The sequence below is a fragment of the Daphnia magna genome, linkage group LG4 (assembly GCF_020631705.1).
Source record: "Daphnia magna isolate NIES linkage group LG4, ASM2063170v1.1, whole genome shotgun sequence".
Classification (NCBI taxonomy): domain Eukaryota; kingdom Metazoa; phylum Arthropoda; class Branchiopoda; order Diplostraca; family Daphniidae; genus Daphnia; species Daphnia magna.
In genome coordinates this window covers 34,798-56,647 of record NC_059185.1, presented here as the reverse complement: position 1 = coordinate 56,647, position 21,850 = coordinate 34,798, and the positions used below count along the sequence as shown (strand labels likewise).

General features: G+C 45.9%; 4 protein-coding genes across 6 annotated transcripts; 3 read left to right on the top strand and 1 right to left on the bottom strand.

Moving 5' to 3' along the window:
- Positions 1-30: 30 nt before the first annotated feature.
- Positions 31-2,882, top strand: LOC116921809 (protein O-mannosyl-transferase TMTC4). The gene is made up of 5 exons (XM_045173186.1): positions 31-381; positions 442-673; positions 742-2,161; positions 2,235-2,349; positions 2,406-2,882. The coding sequence occupies exons 1-5, from the start codon at positions 270-272 to the stop codon at positions 2,717-2,719; spliced, it is 2,193 nt and encodes a 730-aa protein (XP_045029121.1). The 5' UTR covers positions 31-269; the 3' UTR covers positions 2,720-2,882.
- On the bottom strand, positions 2,771-5,372 carry LOC116921810 (spermatogenesis-associated protein 5-like protein 1). Of its 3 annotated transcripts, XM_045173195.1 has the most exons (8): positions 5,154-5,372; positions 5,005-5,092; positions 4,246-4,931; positions 4,005-4,178; positions 3,858-3,947; positions 3,474-3,801; positions 3,083-3,417; positions 2,771-3,022 (listed from the first exon to the last, which is right to left on the bottom strand). In XM_045173195.1, the coding sequence occupies exons 3-8, from the start codon at positions 4,750-4,752 to the stop codon at positions 2,876-2,878; spliced, it is 1,581 nt and encodes a 526-aa protein (XP_045029130.1). In that variant the 5' UTR covers positions 4,753-4,931; positions 5,005-5,092; positions 5,154-5,372; the 3' UTR covers positions 2,771-2,875. The 3 variants fall into 3 exon arrangements, with proteins under 3 accessions (XP_045029130.1, XP_045029129.1, XP_045029128.1); XM_045173194.1 differs by having other exon boundaries at positions 5,005-5,372; XM_045173193.1 differs by having other exon boundaries at positions 4,246-5,092.
- A 186-nt stretch (positions 5,373-5,558) lies between these two features.
- On the top strand, positions 5,559-6,925 carry LOC116921834 (ribosome production factor 2 homolog). Its single transcript, XM_032928197.2, has 6 exons — positions 5,559-5,717; positions 5,777-5,909; positions 5,970-6,129; positions 6,201-6,480; positions 6,537-6,681; positions 6,740-6,925. The coding sequence occupies exons 1-6, from the start codon at positions 5,701-5,703 to the stop codon at positions 6,890-6,892; spliced, it is 888 nt and encodes a 295-aa protein (XP_032784088.1). The 5' UTR covers positions 5,559-5,700; the 3' UTR covers positions 6,893-6,925.
- Positions 6,926-7,561: 636 nt separating this feature from the next.
- On the top strand, positions 7,562-21,682 carry LOC116921800 (WD repeat and FYVE domain-containing protein 3). The gene is given in 29 exon segments (XM_045173179.1): positions 7,562-7,580; positions 7,666-7,773; positions 7,841-8,535; positions 8,605-8,797; positions 8,866-9,055; positions 9,120-9,286; positions 9,373-9,575; positions 9,657-9,811; positions 9,938-10,242; positions 10,307-10,422; positions 10,489-10,916; positions 10,984-11,573; positions 11,662-12,186; positions 12,267-12,439; positions 12,520-13,347; positions 13,416-13,681; positions 13,788-13,967; positions 14,035-14,464; positions 14,548-15,566; positions 15,682-15,774; positions 15,851-16,535; positions 16,537-17,086; positions 17,191-18,400; positions 18,490-19,477; positions 19,620-19,806; positions 19,914-20,162; positions 20,234-20,345; positions 20,429-20,626; positions 20,738-21,682. Coding segments are annotated over 27 exon segments (10,842 nt in total). The 5' UTR covers positions 7,562-7,580; positions 7,666-7,773; positions 7,841-7,842; the 3' UTR covers positions 20,847-21,682.
- Positions 21,683-21,850: the final 168 nt, after the last annotated feature.

The window sequence follows — 21,850 nt, the reverse complement described above, 5'->3', positions numbered from 1 at the left end:
GAAACCGATTGGGTGAACAGTAGTTTACACTAGTGACATTTGACAGATGCCTTTCAGGGCTCTAAGACTCGAGAAGAAAGATTCTCGGAATCGCCGAGCAACACTGGACTCTAGTGTACACATGTCAGTCTTTCATGTTTTTTTCTTGTGCATCATGTAATTAGTAGCTTGGTAAGAATTATTGCGTGTGCCAAAAGTTAACAGTTTTCGAAGGAACATCAACACACGGCAATAACAAGAAAAGGGACTAAGACAAGTATGTTTTTTCAATGGACATGATGAAACCGTCCACGAAAGAAGATATTCAGAATGGCGTAGTAGCTACTAGTTACGGTAACATCCCTTCAACTACGCAAAAATGTGCTCAAGGCATTTGCATAGGTTTGCTTTTGTGACACATTTAATTCAAGATAATTAATAACCTTATTAAACTTTCTTTAGAGGTTTCACTGAAACTTGGTTGCATAGTCATCTTTATTCTTGCATCTTTGTGCTATATTAATTCTATAAATGGGTCCTTTGTGTTTGACGACACAGAAGCAATAGTAAACAACGAAGATGCAAAAGGCAAAACTCCACTTAACGAAATCTTCTTCAATGACTTTTGGGGCACGTCTTTACATCACAGAAGTAGTCACAAGTCGTATAGACCATTGACCATTTTGTCATTCAGGTAAGTTGTCAAGTTTTTTGTTTTATCCTTCAGACCTGTTTTTCTCATAACACTTGAAACTTTGATAGGCTGAATTCCATGTTTGGTGGATTGAATCCAACACACTTTCACTTGACAAATGTGTTGCTACATTCCATTTGCTGTACTCTCAGCCTCATCATTTTTGCCACTCTACTGAAGGAAAGCCGGCCGCGGTTATCGTTCGTTTCAGCTGTCATCTTTTCCGTTCATCCCGTCCACACTGAAGCCGTCAGTGGGATAGTTGGGCGAGCGGATCTCCTCTGTGGAATCTTCTATTTCCTCTCCATCTACTTGTACGCTAAACACTTGGATGCAGGCTCGTTGACGTCCTTTGCCGGTTCAATGGCTAGTTGCACTGTAGCCATGTTTTGCAAAGAACAAGGCATCACCGTGCTAGGTGTTATCGCCGTCTACGACGTCATCAGGTCCGTGTCTGGAACTTTGAATCTCGGCACTATCATAAAACGGCGCGACATTCTTCAGCGTTTCTGTCTAATAGCTGTGGTTGGCATGGCGCTCCTTTACATCAGACTGAGCGTCATGGGTTCAACTGGACCGCCAGCTTTCCAACGGGTGGACAATCCAGCATCATTCGCCGATTCCACGATGACTAGGGCGCTGAGTTATAATTACATCTACTCAATTCACGCCCTGCTACTCGTATGGCCCCAATGGCTTTGCTTCGACTGGTCAATGGGTTGTATCCCGCTCGTTAAACACGTGATGGATCTTCGCAATTTGGGCTCGTTGTTCTTTTGGATCGTCACTTTTTCAGCCGCTTTCAGAGCTCTGTTCAGCCCGTCTCAAAGGCAACGGAAATTTCTGACTCTTGGGCTGGCCTTAATGGCTGTCCCCTTCTTGCCTGCTACCAACATCTTCTTCCGCGTTGGTTTCGTCGTAGCTGAACGTGTTCTCTTTATACCCGTCGCTGGATACTGCCTCGTGCTCGTCTATGGCGCTGAAAAACTCTGTGCGTTCTTTCCCTCGTGTCGCTACTCAAAATTGTTGATATTACGATGTTGTCTTCTGTCCGTTGTGCTCACTTTTGGCTTGAAATCCTTCCGACGAAGTCTCGATTGGCAAGACGAAGGTCAGCTCTTTTTGTCGGGGCTGAAAATTTGTCCACTGAACGCCAAAGTCCATTACAATATTGGGAAAAATGCAGCGGATCGAGGGTTACGTGACGTGGCAATCGATCGCTATGAAAAGGCCCTTGAATTGAATCCCGACTACGACCAAGCCATGAACAATTTAGCCAATTTGCTCAAAGATTTAGGCCGTTTCCAAGCTGCAGAAAGTTGGCTACTTAAAGCCATCAGTGTCCGACCTGATTTCGCGGCTGCGTGGATGAATCTAGGCATCGTCCAGGCTCTTCTCCGCAAGCACAAAGAAGCCCGGATGAGTTACTTGACAGCGCTAAGTCATCGCCGAAAGTACCCCGACTGTTATTACAATTTAGGCAATCTCGTGAGCTGTTCAAAACCTAACCTTTAATTTTATTGTATATTTTCATGATTATTAATTGTCTTTGTATTCATAGTATTTGGAATTGGAACGTTATCGGGAAGCTGAGGAAGCCTTCAGGAATGCCACTCTGTTGCAACCTACTCACGTTTTAGCCTGGACCAACCTTATAGTCATGCTTGACAATACAGGTATTAATTATAAAGGGCAAGTTTTCTTCAAAAAATGTACTTACGGAACGAAATAGGTCAGTCGCAGCGATCGCAATCCACGGCCTTGGAAGCCTTGACCATTTTACCCAACGAAGCCAATTTGCATTTTAGCCTGGCCGGCATTTTAGGCAAACAGGGTCAATTCAAGGAATCGGAACGTCACTTTTTGTCGGCCATTCAGCTCAATCCGCACAGCCCCATTTACCATACGAATCTTGGTGTGCTCTATCATCGTTGGAAGAAGTTTCAAAAGGCTGAGCAATCTTATCAACGGGCTCTTTCACTCGACCCACAATGGAAAAGTGCAATAGAAAATCTTAAACTCTTAGAAAAGGCAAAACAAAAATAAGTTTTTTTTTTCCCCCTTCAGTGTAAAGGATCTCTCTCCCAGTGTCTCGCATTTTTTAGAGAATTTTTTGTTTATTTACATTTTTGGGCTTAAAAGGTAGTCCTCCTAATCCATTGACGAGCTTAACTAACACCCATAATACAAAAGCAAAGTTTTTCATTTTCTTTTGCCTGAAGCATAGTCACTATAGAAATCGACTTGCTGCGCTGTTAAAGAAGGAGGAACTCTAGCGAGTGCTTGGTCGAAATGTTTTTGAAGGATTTCAAAAGCCGACATATCTTCTTCCAGGGCTCCCAGTGCAGCCTAATAAAGACTTGAATTTCAGCAGCAAATCAGCAAGTAAATAGATGTTTCTTTTTATACCTCTTTTGTTAGCGACTCTAAATCGGCTCCCGAAAAGAGATTCGTCAGCTCAGCCAAATGTTTGAGATCAACATCTTTTAGCGGCATCTTTCGGCTGAGGGACTTGAGGATAGCCAATCGGGCCGCCTCATCCGGATGAGGGATGTGGACTAAAGAATCGAAACGGCCAGGTCGAAGCAATGCCCCGTCAATCTTGTCAGGTCTGTTTGTAGCGCCGACCACCACAACCCCTTGACTGGAAGAAATTCCGTCCATTTCTTGAAGCAAGGCAGCCACTACGCCTAGTTGGGCCGTCCGTCCGTGATTGGCGTTCGTGCGTCCTCCAACCATAGCGTCTATCGAAACCAACTTTAGTCAAACATAAAGAGATTCCATTCTAAAATGTAATCACCTAATTCATCCAAGAAAAGAATGGCTGGAACAGCCTGTCTGGCACGACGGAAGAGATCTGAGACCATTTTCTCTGAATCACCAACAAATGGTGAAAATAGTTCAGCTGCTGAAATGGACAGGAACGAAGCCGTGCACGAGGAAGCTGCTGCTCTTACTAACAACGACTTTCCGCAGCCAGGTGGGCCATAAATCAAGACTCCTTTTGGTCGGGGGACGTTTAGCCTTTCGAAAGCTTCGGGGTATTTCAACGGCCATTCAACACTACGGCGGATGTACATTCTGGCCTCCTCCAATCCACCCACTTCATCCCAGCTGACTCGACGAAACTGCAAATGTCAACGATGTTTGAAATACTTCAGGGTTAGAAGTTTTTGATATTTACCTCGCCATTGCCAGAATTTTCTCTCATTGCCGACGGTCTTACACGACCAATAGCTGCCTTCCAATCTCGGAGTGTTAGTTGGCCTGCATCCTAATGAATTATCAGATTAAAGATCGTCAAACGATTTTTGCTGTTAATACATTTCACCTCAGAAAGATAGAAAGCTTCGCGACACAAAAGGTTTAAATCAGCGCCAACAAAGCCAGGTGTCATTTCAGCGACTGGTCTAACGTCTTCTGATGAATAACTTAGTTCAAGATCTTGACAAATGGCATTGATAATTTCTTGTCGTTGATGACAGTTTGGAGCATAGAGATGAACCTTTCAGAAATACAAATAAGAAATTTTTAAAACAAGCACAACATTTTCCCTCTCCAGCAAATAATACTTCTCTATCAAGTCTGCCGGGCCGACGAAGAGAAGGATCCACATCTTCAAGTCTGTTGGTGGCTGCCATGATAGTTAGATTACGGTTGGTATCAATGCCATCAATCAAGCCCGTTAAACAAGTGATCAAACGATTCGTATGCGTCTGGCCACCCCGTTTTGGGCATATCGAATCGACTCCATCAAGAAAGAGAACCGTCGGACTCGAAACACTCAGACTTTCTCTGAAAATGTTTCTCAGCTTTTCTTCGCTTCCTCCTGGATCGGAAGAAGAGAGGTCCGAACAAGTTACAGGTATCAAGAATAAGCCATTCTCCGCGCAGAGTTGCTGAACAATGGAACTTTTGCCACAACCTGGTGGACCATGCAAAAGGATTCCTCTAGGGGCACATAACTGAGAAAACACATCTGGATACTCAAGGGGATATACAACAAGTTCTTTCAGTTTGCTGTAGGTCTCAGCAACTCCACCTAGTCTAGTGGATTGAACTTTTTCTTGTGTTTGCATCCACTTTTCTGTTATAATGTTTTCAATTCTGATTTGTGTTTTAGCTGATACTGTTAGAGCTTCTCCATCAGGTTTTGTTTCAAGAACCAAAATCTTTTCAACATTTCCTGCTGGGAAGAATTTGCCAACATTTATAGATGACAACTGAGAGATGATCTTGTTCGAAAGAAGGTTTTTCACTAGAAGGGGTAGTTTGCATTTTTTCAAATTGCCAACAGTTTGATAACTGTTTGTCACAATAGTTACACTTACAGTCGTTGCTGGTTTAGTGGTCAGTTTTGAAGCACAAAGCTGATCTGCAACTAATAACGGCTGAATGAGGAGAAACTTTCGCCGCTCGCTATATAATTGAACTGTATTCTCAATAATAGCGTCATTTTTAAATCAGTTCTGGGATATACCTTGCAAATAAATGTTCCCTTGGAAGTTGTCACTTTTACTGGACAACCCACTTGGCATTGCAATTTAATGAAATCTACAAAGGGTAAACCAAATTTTTGACTGCCAGATTCTGAAGCGATAACAACAGGATTCATAATTTTAACTAGATATTATTTTTCCCAGGTAATTTTTTGCACACGTGCGGGATATGATCAGACAACTTAGCTGTTATTTTGATTTGAGATGCAACCTTGCCATACAGCCTAGAAACTGTGAAATACGGAAGTAACGGAACTACGGTCGGTAAACGGAAGACTATCATAATTAAATACACAGCAACATTTATTAAATTTTTATAATAATGAAAATTTTTGATTAATAATGTGTCGTTTATTAGGAATCATTGTCAAATCTTTTCAAATTTCACAACTAATTCAGCAGACGAACCTACAGTTCGTTAGACCCGCGTGTTAGCCGTGGGACGTGTGGAGAAAAGCTGTTGCGTTTGTAAAGTTATAACAAGTTATCCTTGTGTAAAATTTCGTAAACTACACAAGTATTTCCAAAATGAGTGTTAGAATAACGTAAGTGAAGTGATGTTTCTGTTTATTTTGCTACGAATTTCATTATGTTTATATTTTAGGAAGCCCAAGACCCACCGCGGTAAGCGGATGTTGGCAAAGAGAGAACCGAAAATCATTGAATTATCCAAAAAAGCTTTAATGCTTCGTGGTGCTACGGCTAGTGCAACTTCCCTACAGTTCGTCAAAGATCTGGTAGTCTGTGTGACATTTTATATTTTTATAGACTCTTAACATTCTTTAAAAACCCACCAGCATGCAATTAAACGAACACAGTCGACATACTTTGGACAGAAACATCCCTTCAACCCATTTGAAGATGTCAAGCCCATAGAGGAACTCACCCAAAAATATGACCTGTCCCTGTTTGCATTTTGTTCCCACAATAAGAAACGGGCCAACAATGTTATTCTAGGTATTTATTTTTATTTTTTTCTGGTCACTAATTATTCAGAAGCAAAAACTCATCGTATTTGGCTCTTTAAGGAAGGATTTTTGATCACCAACTGCTTGACATGATTGAATTTGGTGTGGAACAATTTAAATCTTTGACTGAAATAAAAAACAGTAAAGTCATGGAGGGTACAAAACCTTGCCTGATTTTTTCTGGGGATGTCTGGCATCAAAATGAAGAGTATTCCAAATGCAAATCTCTCCTGATTGATTTTTTCCGAGGAGAATCTGTGGAACAAGTTCGGCTTGCTGGGTTCGAACACGCTCTTTCTTTCACGGCTGCTGACGGCAAAATTTTTCTCCGTAGTTACAAGTATGATGTCCGAAATTGTAATAGAAAAATAATTAATTCTTTTATTTGCTAAATAGGATTTTGATGACCAAAAGTGGGACAAAGACACCTCATATTGAGTTGGAAGAGATTGGACCTTCTGCCGATTTAGTTATCAGAAGAACAAAATTAGCCTCTGCCGATCTTTTCAAACGTGCTTGTCGCACCCCGAGCGCAGCCAAGGTAATTACGTGTTTTATTGTTTTAGTTATTGAAATTAAAGTTAATATTTCCTCTGCAGCCCAAGAAGGTCAAGAATATGTCAAAGGATGTTTTCGGTTCCAAACTTGGCCGTATTCACATGCCACGTCAAGATTACAGAAAGCTACAAGTTAAGCGTGGTAGAGCTCTACGAACTGAGAAAACTCCCAAAAAATCAAAGATTTCCAAGTGAACGATTGAAAAAAATAAAGACGTTGACAATTGACACATGTACCATCTGATTGCCCTATTGTTGAATAGGTTGCATAACAGACCATGTTTTCTCTTCTCCGGTAAGCATGAATTAAACTGGTTCTTAACCCTTCAACACACAAAGAAATGTGTTGAAAGGGGAATAGGAGAAACCGATATTAGACATTTCAGTCGTTAGCTCAGCCAAAATGGTAGGATTCTTCGGGTGATCCGAGTCCAAGTGGGGTCCGGCAAGGTAAGGTTAATGAGTTTTTTTTTTTTCAACAGAAAAACTCTTATTGCAAAGCAAACAGAAAAAGAAAAAAATCTAAGGAGATTTGACCGCAATGCCTCTCATTATTCTATTTTTCCTACACCCTTCCTAAACTAGTTTTGTTTTCTAGCTTGACATTGTCCGGCGGTTTTTCTTTTTAAGTTTCCCTTTTAATAAAATAATTTCTACCAGTTTTTTTATTTGATTGTTTTGGAAAACATACAAGTTTATAATTTTGGTCAATCTAATTTAAATTTAACTAAAGCATTCGTCCCCACTTTCGATTTTCTTCCGATTGATTTAACATGAGGAATATGCAACTACGTATTGCCGTATGGTGGCGCTGACTCGTCTTGTATTCCATGTTTTCGTGGTACCAAATCTGTGAGACTGTCAAATGTCAGCGATAGACACGGTATTCCTGGGATTTTAGTTTCATTGTGTTTTTAAACCAGTCATAAAGATAACAACGATGAGGTAAAATTAAATTTATCTCGAAGGTCGTTATACTGCCGATCAAGTTGGTGATAAAAAGAAAAAGATGCTTCCCCATGGCGTAAATTCCCAAGCACCAGGTCCCTCTTTTTAGTGCAAGAGACCATTCTCAAGTAAGTTTACCATAGTGATGTAACAGTAAGGTGAGACGGCTAATGACCAAACATCGGAAATTTGCAGAAATGAATGCCATGAAACGGTTCCTGCTTGGCTCTAGTAGCCAAGCTGCACAGACAGAAACTAGTCAGCAGGCTGGAGCAAATGCCTATCCTCCAGTTGCCAATCAGGCCCCAACAGAAATTGTTATGGGCATTAAACCCTCCCCATCTCAGCACGCAGCCCTCAGCCTCACCCATTTACGCAAATTGTTTTCCGACTTCAACTCTGTAGCAACACAAACAATGGCAGAGAGCGAAAGAGAAAGCAGAATGTACAGCATGCTGCCGCTCTTCTGTCGAGTCTTCTCTCACTGCCCAGCTTCTGAAATGCTGGAGAAATTCCCCGAAGTGGGTAGCTTCTGCCAGCAAGTCTCTCGTTTAGCCGTGTCTGAAATAAGACGACGGGCGTCGAATCAATCGACTGTGGCTGCTAGCCAGGCCATCGCCGGTTTCCTCGAAATGGAAGAATTCAGTACGAATGCTGCCCAAGAATCGAATGGAAACGGTTGGATGTTGTTGACTTGCCTCAACTTACTATCACTCGGTGGGCCCGGATTAATCGAAATTATGACGGCTGCGTCTGTACCTTCAACATTAGTCAAGTGTCTCTACCTATTTTTTGATCTTCCCGATCTGGAAAACTCCGACACTTATCCTCCAGGCTGTGAATTCACTCCCAGGGAACGGAGGCAACTTTTACAAAAATCATTCGGCCAGGTAGACAAACATTTTGTTCTCGCATCTTTTAACTGTTCAGACTAATTGATTTCTTCATTTATCGTGCAGATGCTTATTCGATTGTGCAGCGTACCAGCAGCCACCGAAGAGTTGGCCAGGAAAGATGATTTGACGCTTCTGTTTTCGGCGCTAAGTTCGTGGTGCCCACAGCACAACCTTCTGTGGAGGAAAAATGCAAACGAGGTCCTGGTTGTATTAACTAGGCACGGTTTGACGGCAATCGTTCTCGGATATATTCACAGTAAAGCAAACATTCCATGTTCTTTGGAAAACGCAAGTTTCATTCATGTTTCTTTATACTTTTAACAGATAAAGGCTGTGTTTCACTTTGTGTTGAGAATATGCAAAAAGCTTCGGGAGATTTATTGCCGTTGGAGGTGGTGGAAATGTTTGCAACCGTCTTTTGTCTTCTTAAAGATTCTGCCGATGTAACACAAACGCTTTTGGATGATTTTCGGAGTTGCCAGGGCTATAACTTTTTAACAGAGTTTATGCTCAGGTTCACATTCATTTTGCCTTTCGGTTAAATTAAATTTGTGCTAATAGGTTGCATGTAATTGCAGGGCGGAGCACGACACCGTGGTGGAATCTCAAGAAGCCTTGAGGAATTTAGTTTTCTTGGTTTCTTCCCTGAGTACTTGCGGCTTCCACGAAGTCCGTCCGATGGCCTTTTCAACAGGATCTCTCTTTCAGTTGCCAAACTTTTCTATCCCCACTCCTTTGGGCAAAGGTAATTTTATTGATTGCTGTTGAAAGCAAATTTTTGTTCATGCTTAATTTTTTGCATCGATTTGGGTGGTGGGGTTGGGGGGATAGGGTCAAGTGTGAGGAATATCGCAGCGTTCCAGGTATTGCACAGCGCGTTCATCAAATCCACGACGTCAGCCCTTGCGTCTGTTATTCTGGATGCAGTTTCGACAATTTTCCACTCCGATCCTGCTAATTATTTTATTTTAGAGTCGCAAAACACTTTGAATCAGTTTGCAGAGAAAATTCACTTGAAAGGAGTTGAAGTTCAGGTATGGAACGAACATGAGAAAAATAGTGTACGTATATTGACGTAAACATTTAAAAAAATCCTTTTTTTTTTCAATTTTTAGGAAAAATACTTTCGGCTTTTGGAATTTGTAGTTTTCCAGTTGAATTATGTCCCGTGCAAGGAACTAATTTCCCTATCGCTTTTACTGAGGAACCACGCAGCCAATTACACGCAGTGCAGTATTCAGTGCATGGTTGTCCTTCTCACGATTCTCAGGTTATTGATTCGTTCCCTTTTACTTATTGATAATGCATGCTATAATAGATCGATAACCTAATCACAAAGTCTAGCACAACAAAAAACAAATCCCAGGAGCTTCAAGCATGTTATTCTGTTTGGCAGGCATCACGCCATATTTAAGGACGTCTACCGTGAGGTTGGTTTATTGGAAGTGCTCGTGACTTGCCTACAGCGATTCGCTTCTGTCATGAAACTGAAATCGGACAACGATAGCAGCCGTGCGCTGGACGTGAAACACGTGATGAAAGAACCGGATCGTGAAAAGGATTTGGGCTACCTGGTGATGGAATGTCTAGGTGTCCTTTTGGTGGGCAACGCCAATAATGCGGCCGTTTTTCGTGAATCGGGTGGCGCTCGTTGCGCCCACAATCTCATCCCTTTCAACGACTGTCGCAAAGAGGCTCTCTGTAAGCAGGAACACTCACTCCAAAATAATTGAATTCAACAAAATATTTACGCCTTCCCAACTAGGTCTGGTGCAGCAACTCGTATTGAGCACGGGTGGTGACGATGACATGGGAACTGTTTTGGGGTTACTGCAATCAGCTCCTGCAACCGATCTGGCTCTCAAAATGGATATTTTAAAGGTTTCCATTGTTTTTTGTAGAAACGAATTTTTTTTTGTCGTATGTAACATTTGTTATTATTTCCAGTCTCTTTTAACGTGTTTGAGAGAAAGCCACCGGACGAGGACCATGTTCCGTAAAGTGGGCGCGTTCGTTTACATCATGTCGGCGCTCGTGTCGGTGGAAGGTTGCCTCCACCCTAATCCAGCTGATGCTGCATCCAGCTCTAACTGGGAGAACGTGGCTCCGCAAGAAATATTGCGGCTACTTCACTTGATTTTCAATACGCTGTGCGTGGCAATGCGATACGAGCCGGCCAACGCCAAGTTCTTCCAGCAAGAGATTTGTGGGCCGTCTCTCTGCGACACGATACGATTGTTGGGCTGTTTCGATCAGCACAGAACCTTTGACTCGCCCGATGATGTCGCTGATACTGACCAGCCCGAAACTGCTGCAAGGAATGCCCAACATGGTGGTTTGCACCAAGTATTTAATCGTGGAGTCCAAGAGTTTGAGTAAGCCGCCGCAAAGATGTTTTTTATGGTTGCCAGATGCGATTAATAGAACAAACTCAAATTGCAGGGAAGAAGATGTGAAAAATGAGAATCGTTGCCTTGTGAACGCCACTCTGGTGATGCGACTACTCTACGATTTGGCTGTGGACTCCTACGACCGAGCGCAAACATTGCCCGTCTGTTGCGCAGCCGACGGCAAGAACCTGCAACGCAGCAAGAGCAGCGATGACGCAGTTTCCGGCGTCGTTCTCAGACGTCCGCTAAGTTTCAATCCCATCAATTCAAATCCTGATCCGATTTTGGTTCATCCTGGCGTCGTTTTGGCCATGTTCCAGCTTTTGCCCTCCATTTGGACGGCAGAAGACATCCCGGCCAGCCGAAATCTGCAGTTACTAGTGACGGAAATAATGCAGTCGTTGACGCACTCTGAGAGGAACGTCCAAATCCTTTGCGACGCCGGATTTCCCTTTGAGATTCTCAAGCACGCTAGCTCGGTGCTCAACAACGAATCTCGTCATTTGCACGGCCCTTTACTTACCGTGCTGGAACAACTAGCCCGTCAGGCTCTAGAGCCTAAAGATTTGCGATGTTTTTTGAGAATGGGCAATCCATTAAATTGCCTCCTACCGGAATTGAGTGGCTCTAAAATCGAGTCAGGTGATTGAAAACAATAGCCAAATTTGTCTCGTGATGTTCGTCTTAACCAATTTTCTTTTGTTTTTTGTGTTGTTTTTGTTGCGTCTAGATGCCAACGGAGCACCGCTGCCGCTGTATTGTCTGAAGTCACTCGTGTCCATGTCAACACCAAAAGATGTAGGCCGGTGCGGTGGCCATCAAGGAGTGGCATTTTCACCTCCGCCATTTGTCGAGTTCGACATGCAACCGGAAGGTTTCGGCTGCCTTTTTCTCCCTTCTGTAGCCCCGCAGTGTCAGCATGGAGGCGGTGCATCTGGCTCGGGTAGCGGAGGAGCAGGTGGTGCTGGTCAACCTGTTTCTGGTCAGAGCGGCTCGTCCAGTCAAATGATGATGGGCGGAGTCGGTAGCGGAGGCGACCGAGTTTTCCCCGCACCCACAGGGATGAGCTATTCGACTTGGATTTGCGTCGATAAATTTAGCGATCCGCGTCTCGATCCGCACGGCATCCGGCTCTTGACGTTGGTGAGAAATGTCATGGAACGCCCTGATGACAATCTCGTCTGTTTGAGCGTTGTTCTTTCACCTCGCGACAAGGCGTTGCTCGTCAGCACGCAGGAAACTCCTCTACCTAAAGGTCCGTCCGTGTCTTTCTCTTTCTCTTTCTATTCAAATTCAAATTCAAATTCAAATTCAAATTCAAAATTTGCGTTGTAGGATCTAGCGATTGGGAACCAGAAGTGTCGGGTGACTTTGGTGCCCGAATTTGGAATCCAGATCTCATCCAAGAAGGTCACTGGCATCATTTGGCCTTGGTCTGGAGCAGAGCCGTTTTGAAAAATTCACAATTTTCTCTTTACATCGACGGCCAGCTTGTTCACACGGGCAAGGTGAGTTTTCAAGAATTCCGACGATCCCTTCCTTACTTAGGCAGTTTCCAGATGAAAACGGGCTTTTACCAAACGTACAGATGCATTACATATCGCAAAATCCGGGCGGTGGAGCAGCCAATTTGACAGTGGCCTCTTCGGTTTTCGGTTACATCGGCACTGCGCCATCCTGGAGACGCCAATCGAGACTCGTTTGGCGTCAAGGACCGTGCCACTTGGTTGAGGACGCTTTCAACCCTCAAGTGGTTCAATGGATCTACAGGATCGGCCCGCATTATGTCGGCAGTCTTCAAGCACCTCAATTGCCCGGCTCGGCAGAAGCCTTGTGCTCGTTGGTCAACGAAGAAAGGATCGTCTTTGGCTTAAATGCTTCCGCCATGAGTCCATTGACACTCGCCAAAATTCGTAAAGTCTACCGCAAAACAGACTCGCGCTCCGTGGCCAAACAGCTGGGCATGTCCTCCCATGAAAACGCTACCCCCATCCGACTCTTGCACAATGCAGCTGGACACCTTTCCGGTCCTGCCAGGACATTGGGAGGAGTCGTCATCGGCTATCTAGGCGTTAGGGTCTTTTGTCCACGACCCATTTGCACGACCGTGCAAGCCGTTGGAGGCTGCAATGTATTGCTGGGCCTAGTGGCCATGGCGACTGACGTTGAGAGTCTTTACGCGGCTGTCAAAGCCTTGGTGTACGTCGTCAAGTGCAACGGCCAAGCCCAGCACGAGATGGAACGCATCCGCGGCTACCAAACGCTGGCCTACCTTCTGAAACGTCACAAGGCCTGGCTCAATAATCACATACTGCAGCTGATTCTAGTCCTGGTCGGTTTCGAACAGCAAAACAACAAAGGCGGATGCGAACCCAATAACAGCTTGGCTTTCAGAGATCTGTTGGCCGATCTTGATGTAAGTTTTGATTCGTGTGCTTTTTGTCTACTTTGCTTAGAAAGATGGATAACATTTGGAAAAATTAGGTTTGGAGGGAGACGGCTGATGATTTGTTAAAAGTCTTGTTCGACCTGTTCTACCGGATGGCGGCTGAAAGCGGATCGGATGGTCGAAGTAATACGCGTTATTTACGCGACTTGAACCTGGTTGGCCGTCTAGTGGAGATTCTCCACCATGAAAATAATCACTCGACGGGGGTGACTGTGTTACTTAGTGCCAGCGCCAGAGAAACCCTTTGGAATCTTCTCGGTTGGCTTTTGCACAACAGTCCTCGCCCGATCGATCTTTTACTGTGAGTCGAGGCGTTTTGTCACTAGATGGTTGCTCTGCTTTAGTTCGAAACTCGGCCTCTAGATTCCAATATTTTTTTCTCTTTTTTAAAATTTTGAATTCGATAGCTATGGTCAGTATTTGGCTACGACCCTGCCAGTCTGCATTAGCGATGACAAGAATGTGACCGGTGACGAAGGCAAATTGGACGACAGTTCGCCGACTGCATTGGTGGCCAGCCGGAATGAAGGTCTTACCCTCCTCTTTAAGTTGCTCCTAGTGCACGACAAAGGCGTCATCAACCAGACGTAAAGACAAACTGCAATGTTGGCATAGCAGTTGATTAAACTAGACGTGGTGTTTGATTTGTTTCAGATTTGCCGAAGAATTTCTACGAGTTTTAGGTTTCGAATGGTTGTTGCTGTTCCTGCAGCCCCAAGTCAAATCATCCACCGTCATCTTGTCTGCCAATTGCCTTTTGCTTTTACTATCCAATCCTCAGTTCCTTGTTAGATTCCGTGAGGGAGTCAGCACGGGAGCTGCTTGGACGCGTTCAAGAGATCTCATCACATCTCAAGGATTTAGTGGCAGCGCAGCTGCTGGCCCACTACGATTAGTTGGCAGAACATTTAGCGTAGCATCAGACGAAGTTGCCACGTCACCCAACAGCAGTTTGCAAAATCAACAATTACCAGGGTTCCAGTTGTTGGGCTGGATGCTAGTCAACCACACCGCTCTTCCCGAAATCTACTATCTCATCATTGGATTGATGATTGGCAAACCCCAACTGAGGACTTCCAGCCAAGTAAATATCTATCCTATACATTACTACCCCCCTTTTTATATGATTTTGTAAATGTGTTGTTTTTTTTGAAAATTTGAAAATAGCTTGATCTGGAAACCATTTGGAGCTGTCTGTTTGGAGTGAGTCAAGCTCAACCGATTGCTTCTCTGGGTGGTCGCGGAGTGACAATGTACTGCCCTGAAGCCATAACAATTCTGTTGACGATGATGCGGGCCATAATGAACCCTGAAGACAACAGTACTGACGAAGCATCCAACAATTACCCCAACGTTTTGCTCCAGTTTCTCTTCTACGTCTACAACAACGCACCCGATTACATGTCCGTTTTCATGACACCGGATCTGTTGAGCGCCATGGTGGCCAGTCTCTTCCCGATTGGCTTGCATCAGCAGCACAGTTTGAATTCCGAGCCCAACACTCCCATCGAGGAGTACAATCGCCAGTTTGTGATGGTGGAGAGCACAGTCGATGCCGGCAAAGATCCGCTGACTTTCCATCGTGCCAAAAAGACGCTGATGGATTTCTTGAGGACGATCGTCATCGACTCTCTCTCGCTGGCCGTCACCAACGGTGGGACGAGTACCACCGGCGGTAGCAACATGAACCTTCGACCGATGCCCATCATCGACGTCATTATGGACGCCTGTCCCGACTCTGCCAGCTACAACCAGCACTGCCAGTTCCAGACGGAATTGCTCTCTATCGTCATGGACTACCTGTCATCGGCTGGCGTCATTTTGGGCGAACAAGGCGTCCTGCCGATCGTCACGCAAAACGGAGGCAGTCTACAAAATGTGCCGACCAACGTCTTTAATCTGGCCGGTCGATTGGTCGACAAACTCTGGCTGGGCGTCCTCAGCAGAGATGCTCATCACGTTTTCGATTTTATTGTCCAGCTCATAACGCAAGCCAAGAAACGCAGCACCAGCACCGGAAGCCACACCAATTCGAGCAGCAATTCTTCTGGTCTTGCTTCGCTGTCGTTGGACAATATTTACCGCTGTCTCAATCGCTGCATCCTCTACCTCTTGTCTCGACCTGCCGACACAATCAGCGAGCAAATGTCGTTGCTAGAGGCTCTTCACAAATTGACTAATCACAGGTACCTGTCTGTCGGTTGATCTCGGTGTACTTTCATCGCCGCCGCTGGAGTCTACTCCAATTTCTGACGCTCTCTCACACTCACCACAATCTTTCATATTTTTTTCATGTTGCAGGAGTTTGATTTTCGGATCGGGTAATCACGACTTGGAATTCATTGGCTGCCTCTGCTACTGTCTACTGCAACTGACGTTAACCTTAAAAATCTCGTAAGTTAACTTACACAAGCAATGAACTCAACATTCATGGAAGGACACGTCTAAAGTGGTTCTGTTGATCGATCAGGACGGAGCCGAGTAGAACGACGTGGCACGTCAGCGGAGAGGAAACAGATCCCAGCAGCAGTCTGAGAGAAGCCCAGCATTTAGCGGCAGTGGCGGCACAGCGTGTCTGGGAAGAATTGTACGTCAGCAAGAAGCCCGCTGTGGAAGAGGCTTTCAAAATCAGTTTGGGGGCCAACACGCAACACCGGGCTCCCAGTTTGGAGCTGGTCAGAGAGCCGGCCTTGAAGTTGTGGCTGCAGTACGTTGAAGCCGAACGTCGTTCGGCCTACCGGACGGTGCTGGAAGTGTCGACGCCCAATCAGATCCAATCCAAGATCCAGAAAGTGACGGGCGGATTGACCCGACTCACCAGCCGCTCGTTGACGATGAAGAGTAGCAAGAAAGAAGACGCGGCCAACGCCATGAGCCGTCACAGCCATTCCAGCAGCAACTCGTCCTGTTGTTGGGCAGACGTTTGGCTGTCCACCCAATATCAGTTGGCTGGTCTGAAGGAGCAGTTGGAGCTGGAACGGAGGCAGCGCCAGCAAGCGTTGCAGCACGTCGAACAGTTCAACCGTCTCAACTGGAAGAAGGTGGAAGAGACGGAATTGCTTCGCGTGCGAGGACTTTGGGGCCCGTCGCAAGAGTCGCGCCTTTTAACCAAGTGGATGCTGGACATGACGGAAGGTCCGTGTCGAATGCGCAAGAAAACTGACGCCCAATCGGAACTTTTACGCCCTCTATCCTTATCGTCCGGAATTGGAACTGGCGGAGAACAAGTCGATGAGGTACAAGGTGGCCACCAGCCTGGATGCCAAGGAGCACTTCAAGTTGTACTCTAAATGGAGGCAAAGTCTGTTGCTGGAAGAAGATCAAGTTGACCAGGTGAATCCAGCCCAGCGGATCGAGCAGTCGCCGGTGGTGGAGAGCGCCGCAGACGAATTGGTCGGGCGCGGGGAAACGATCCTCGCCGCTCCGCAACTGCACGATCTTCCTCAGTTGCTGCGGCCCATCAAACGAGAGGTCCAAGCCAACCAACTCATGTCCATGGCCGACATCGACGAAGAAGTGGAATTGATTGGGTCGAGTCCCGCCACGGATGAGCCGTTGACGTCCGCCGTCGCATCCTCCGCTCACCAGCAACCGCAAGATTGGCAGAATCTCATGCGCTTGTTGGAAGAAAACGAGAAGATTGGCCATCTGTTCCGTTCGGCGCGCGTCCAAGGTCTCGAAACGGTGGACGGCCTCCTCCTCTTCGGTAAGAAAAACGCGCCCTTATTTCGTACCGTAGTTTTTTTTTCTTTTGTCATATCCAGCACGTCATTCGTTGAAGTATTCATTGTTTTTTTGAAAATCCTGCAGGCAAAGAGCATTTGTACGTTGTCGACGGATTCACTCAGACGCCGTCGCGCGACATCCGCGACATCTCCAATTTCCCGTCGGGCACGTTTGAACCGATTGTGCCTCCGTACACGACGCCCGGCTACGGCAGTAGCGGAAGTAGCAACAGCAACAAGCCAGAATTGAAGGCCGTCCATCAATGCTCTCGACTCGGCTACGAAGACATTCGCGAAGTTCACAAACGTCGTTACCTACTCCAACCGATCGCGTTGGAGATCTTCTCCAACGACGGCCGCAATCATTTGCTGGCCTTCCCGCCCAACGTCCGCAACAAGGTCTACCAGCGGTTGCTCGCCACGGCCACTGGCTTGTCGGACTCGGCCAGCCAGTCGGTGGCCGGCCAAAAACGAGCGGCCAATGTGGAACAGTCGGCCGGATTGTTGTCTACCATGACGGCCGGTTTGATGGGCGAGACGTCCGTCACTCAGCGTTGGGTTCGCGGCGAGCTGTCCAACTTCCAGTATCTGATGCACCTCAACACCTTGGCTGGACGCTCCTACAATGATCTCATGCAGTACCCCGTCTTTCCCTGGGTCCTTTCCGACTACGATTCGGCCGAACTGGACTTGTCGCAACCGTCGACGTTCCGCGATCTCTCCAAGCCGATGGGTGCCCAGACTGCCGACCGTCTTCAGCAGTTCCGCAAACGCTACAAGGAGTGGGACGATCCGCACAACGAGACGGGTCCCTACCACTACGGGACGCATTACTCGTCGGCCATGATCGTCTGCTCGTACCTCGTCCGGCTGGAGCCTTTCACCCAGCAGTTTCTTCAACTGCAAGGCGGCCATTTTGATTTGGCCGATCGCCTCTTCCACTCGATCCGAGAGGCTTGGTGGTCGGCTGCCCAGCTGAACATGGCCGACGTCAAGGAGCTGATTCCGGAATTCTATTACCTGCCCGATTTTCTAGTCAACGCCAACCGTTTCGACCTCGGATGCAAACAAAGTGGCGTCGCCCTGGACGACGTTGTCCTACCTCCCTGGGCCAAAAATGATCCGAGGGAGTTCATCCGCTTGCACCGGGCTGCTCTGGAAAGCGACTACGTGTCGCAGCACCTGCACGAATGGATCGACCTCATCTTTGGCTACAAACAGCAAGGACCTGCTGCCGTCGAGTCCATCAACCTTTTCCATCCGCTTTTCTACGAAGGCAATGTCGACATTTACAGGTATGTCCGTAGTCGTCGCGTCCAGCCTCTTGATTCGCTTAAACTGATGATGACTCGACTCTTTTTTTTTGGCTTTCAAATTTGAATAGCATCGAAGATCCTTTGAAGAAGAACGCCGTCATCGGATTCATCAACAATTTCGGCCAGACGCCTAAACAGCTGTTTAAAAAACCGCATCCCAGCAAGAAAGTGGGCGGAGCGGGAAGTCGAATGAGCGGCTTAGAAATGGCTCTCCCGCTGGCTGGTCAGGCAGCCATGCAAATCCTGCCCTTGTTGCCGTCGGCATCAGGATTCCATTCGACCGGGTCGGCCGGAAGCGGCGCGTCTGGCGAGGCCTTTTTTCATCATGTCGACCATCTCAGCCCGTCGCTTCAGGCCATCAAGGAACTCAAACGACCTGTGGGTCACATGATTGGAGCGGAGAGATCGGTCGTGGCCGTCGAAGAGAACAAATGCCTCTTGCCGCCCAACTACAGCCGTTGCGTCGCCTGGGGTTACGCTGATCATTCCATCCGCTTGGTGCCGCACGATTCCGATAAGGCGCTGATGGTTTGTGAGACGCCCTTCCACCAAGAGATTTTGACCTGCGTCTGCCCGACGGGTCGCACCGTAGTGACCGGAGGCGCCAACACGGTCGTCACTGTCTGGGATTTGGGCAAGAAGCAGTTCACCATCCGCCAGCATTTGTACGGACACACGGAAGCCGTCACGTGTCTGGCGGCCTCGGCCGGCTACCAGATTTTGGTGTCGGGCTCCCGTGATCGGACGGCCATCGTCTGGGATTTGTCGCGATTGACTTTCATCCGCCAATTGACGGGACACATTGCGCCGCTTGCGGCCATCGACATCAACGACCTGACGGGTGACATAGCCACATGTTCGGGCACGTGGCTCCATCTGTGGTCTATCAATGGCGATCCCCTGGCCAGCGTCAACACGTTAGTGGGTCAGATTGGCCGATCGCAGCACATTCTCTGCGTTTGTTTCTCGCAGTTTAACGAGTGGGATCCGATGAATGTCATCCTAACAGGATCGACGGACGGAGTCGTTCGAATGTGGTCACTCGACTACGTCCAGGTGAATTGCTTTCCGGCGCCATGGCCTATCATTAGACATCTCTTCAAGATGATTTCAATTTTTTCATTTTGAGAAAGAAAGAGCCTTGTTTTTGTTTTTGTTTTTTTAATGAGATGGTACTTTATTGATTTTGAAATGTCAGGTACCCAATGAGGAAATACCCGCACAAGTGAAGGAAGAAGTCGTGGCAGAGGTAGCAAAACTAGTTGAAGAGTCGGGAGAAGATTCTCCCGACGATGCAGACTTGCCCGGTGAAATGCTGCAGAGACCAGCGTCCATGTGCAGTTTGCCCAGTAGTGGAAGCAGCGGGCACGAAGGACCTGAAAGCAGTAAATAGCAACATCTAAATATTGACTGTGTCATTTGATTGACGATGTCCGTGTCTTTTTTTCTTCGTTTATTCTTCGTTTTTTCTTCGTTTATTCTTCGTTTATAGCGTCTTCACCCGTACCTACCCAATTAGATGAAGAAAATCAACAAGAACAAGCGAAAGCGTTGCAAACGAGCCGAAGTGATTGCAGTCTCAACGGCACTTTTGAAATGATTAGCGAGTCGGAAGTGAGAGAGAGTGCCATTCAGCAACAACAGCAGCAACTCTCGCAAACTGCCAAGCCATCCGGCAATGTTGTGGCTCCCTTTGTTGTCCATCAGCCAGGCAAAAAATCGCGCCACATCCTCAAAGAAGGTCTGCATTCGTTGGCCGTTTTATTCGTCAAATTTGTATTTACCAATTCCAAATGATGATGATGATGACAGGATTCAAGTGGCAGAGGCAATTAATATTCCGCACGAAATTGACAATGCACACGGCCTATGATCGCCAAGACAATAGCGAACCGGCGTCAATCACATCTCTCGCCATTTCAAAGTAATTGCATTTCATTTGTGGTGTCCGCTGTCCGGTCCTCTTAACCGTCTCACCGTCTCCTTTTGTCTCATTCCGCTCACTAGGGATCATCGAACTGTTTTAGTGGGCGATGCTCGCGGCCGTATCCATTCGTGGAGCGTGACGGATGCGTCAGGGCGATCGGTAGCCGATCATTGGTTGCGTGACGACACGGCCGAAGTGTGTTCGAAATGTCGAGTGAAATTCTCGTTGACCGAGAGGCGACACCATTGCAGAAATTGTGGCCACGTCTTTTGTTCTCGGTACTGACTACTTGAGATATTATTTCATTTGACTCTTTAATTAATATGCGAAATTTCTTCTCCAAAAACAAAACAAACAAAACAAACAAACCCAAAACGAAACAAAAACAGTTGCAGTCGCTACGAATCTGAGATTATGCAACTGAGGATCCGTCGGCCCGTCCGTGTCTGTCAAGATTGCTACGCTTCCCTGAAAATGTCGAGTGAGGGAACTTCTTAACTTCAAATTAAGCCGAAAAAAAAAAAAGGAGTTTTGAAAATCACAAAGAACAACATGAGGTGAGATTGAAGAGAAGAAGAAAGAAAATAGGAAAAGATGTTGGGCAAGAGAGGAGTTGATATCTGCTTTCTCCTAAAATAACAGGTTGGTAATCTTGTGTTTTGTGTAGATTTTTATTAGGCGCCAGTCGTGTTTTGTTTTTTTAGCAGATGTTTAAATTTTTAAGGCAAAAGACATTCCAACCGTTTGCACACAATCAAATGGCAAAGAAAATTGTAGAGATTTTGACACGTCATTTGGGTTTGGCGAGTGGAATTAGATTTGCATATCCACATCCTCCCCCCCATAACGTAAATCATTATAACAAAACAAAAGAATAATTAATAAAAATATTTATGATTTTAATAGCGGAACAGTTTATGTAAATGCATTTCTTTTGAAGTGATTTCCTATAGGCGACTCTGTTTTTTGACAAACGATTTTGACGAGGAAAACAATTTTTTTGTTTGTTTTCTGTTTATTTTATTTTCCGATCCCTGTTGTCACGTTCCCTTTTACTTATTCCCGCATCCATAATCTCCTGCCTTTTTGACACCCAAATACCAGCCCGTCACATAGACTAAGACGAAGCAAAAATAAAAGAGTACATATTTGAATTCGGTGTGCGCGTAGTGAGTTGTATGTACCACGTAGGAAAAAGTGTTGATTGTGGTGTTATAACATTGTCGTCGTCTCTTGTCAATGTAAAGCTATTGAATTGGAAAATCTCAATCCCTTTACGGGAGAACAACAAAAAAATGGATTAATATAATACAAGGCAAAAATATACAACGCAATAGATTTGATTTCATTATAGACACAAGGAAAAAAGGACACTTAATGTTTTATTATTTGTTTTTCCCTGGTGAAGTGGTGATCCTATTGCATTTGTATTGACAACCATGTGTTTATCCGATCGTCTGCTTTCGTGATTGTTGTCTGTCGGAAATTTTTGCTTTGGTCAG

Excerpts from the sequence above, each read along its gene's own strand:
- LOC116921810 (XM_045173194.1), bottom strand. The coding sequence starts at position 4,752 with ATGCAAACACAAGAAAAAGTTCAATCCACTAGACTAGGTGGAGTTGCT. Across the intron at positions 3,948-4,004 it reads AAGCTTTCTATCTTTCTGAG|GATGCAGGCCAACTAACACT; the intron begins GTGAAATGTATT and ends ATAATTCATTAG. Across the intron at positions 3,418-3,473 it reads TCTTTTCTTGGATGAATTAG|ACGCTATGGTTGGAGGACGC; the intron begins GTGATTACATTT and ends TGGTTTCGATAG.
- LOC116921809 (XM_045173186.1), top strand. The coding sequence starts at position 270 with ATGGACATGATGAAACCGTCCACGAAAGAAGATATTCAGAATGGCGTA. Across the intron at positions 382-441 it reads TGCTCAAGGCATTTGCATAG|AGGTTTCACTGAAACTTGGT; the intron begins GTTTGCTTTTGT and ends AACTTTCTTTAG. Across the intron at positions 674-741 it reads TTGACCATTTTGTCATTCAG|GCTGAATTCCATGTTTGGTG; the intron begins GTAAGTTGTCAA and ends AAACTTTGATAG.
- LOC116921834 (XM_032928197.2), top strand. Across the intron at positions 6,130-6,200 it reads GGCCAACAATGTTATTCTAG|GAAGGATTTTTGATCACCAA; the intron begins GTATTTATTTTT and ends TGGCTCTTTAAG. Across the intron at positions 6,481-6,536 it reads ATTTTTCTCCGTAGTTACAA|GATTTTGATGACCAAAAGTG; the intron begins GTATGATGTCCG and ends TTTGCTAAATAG.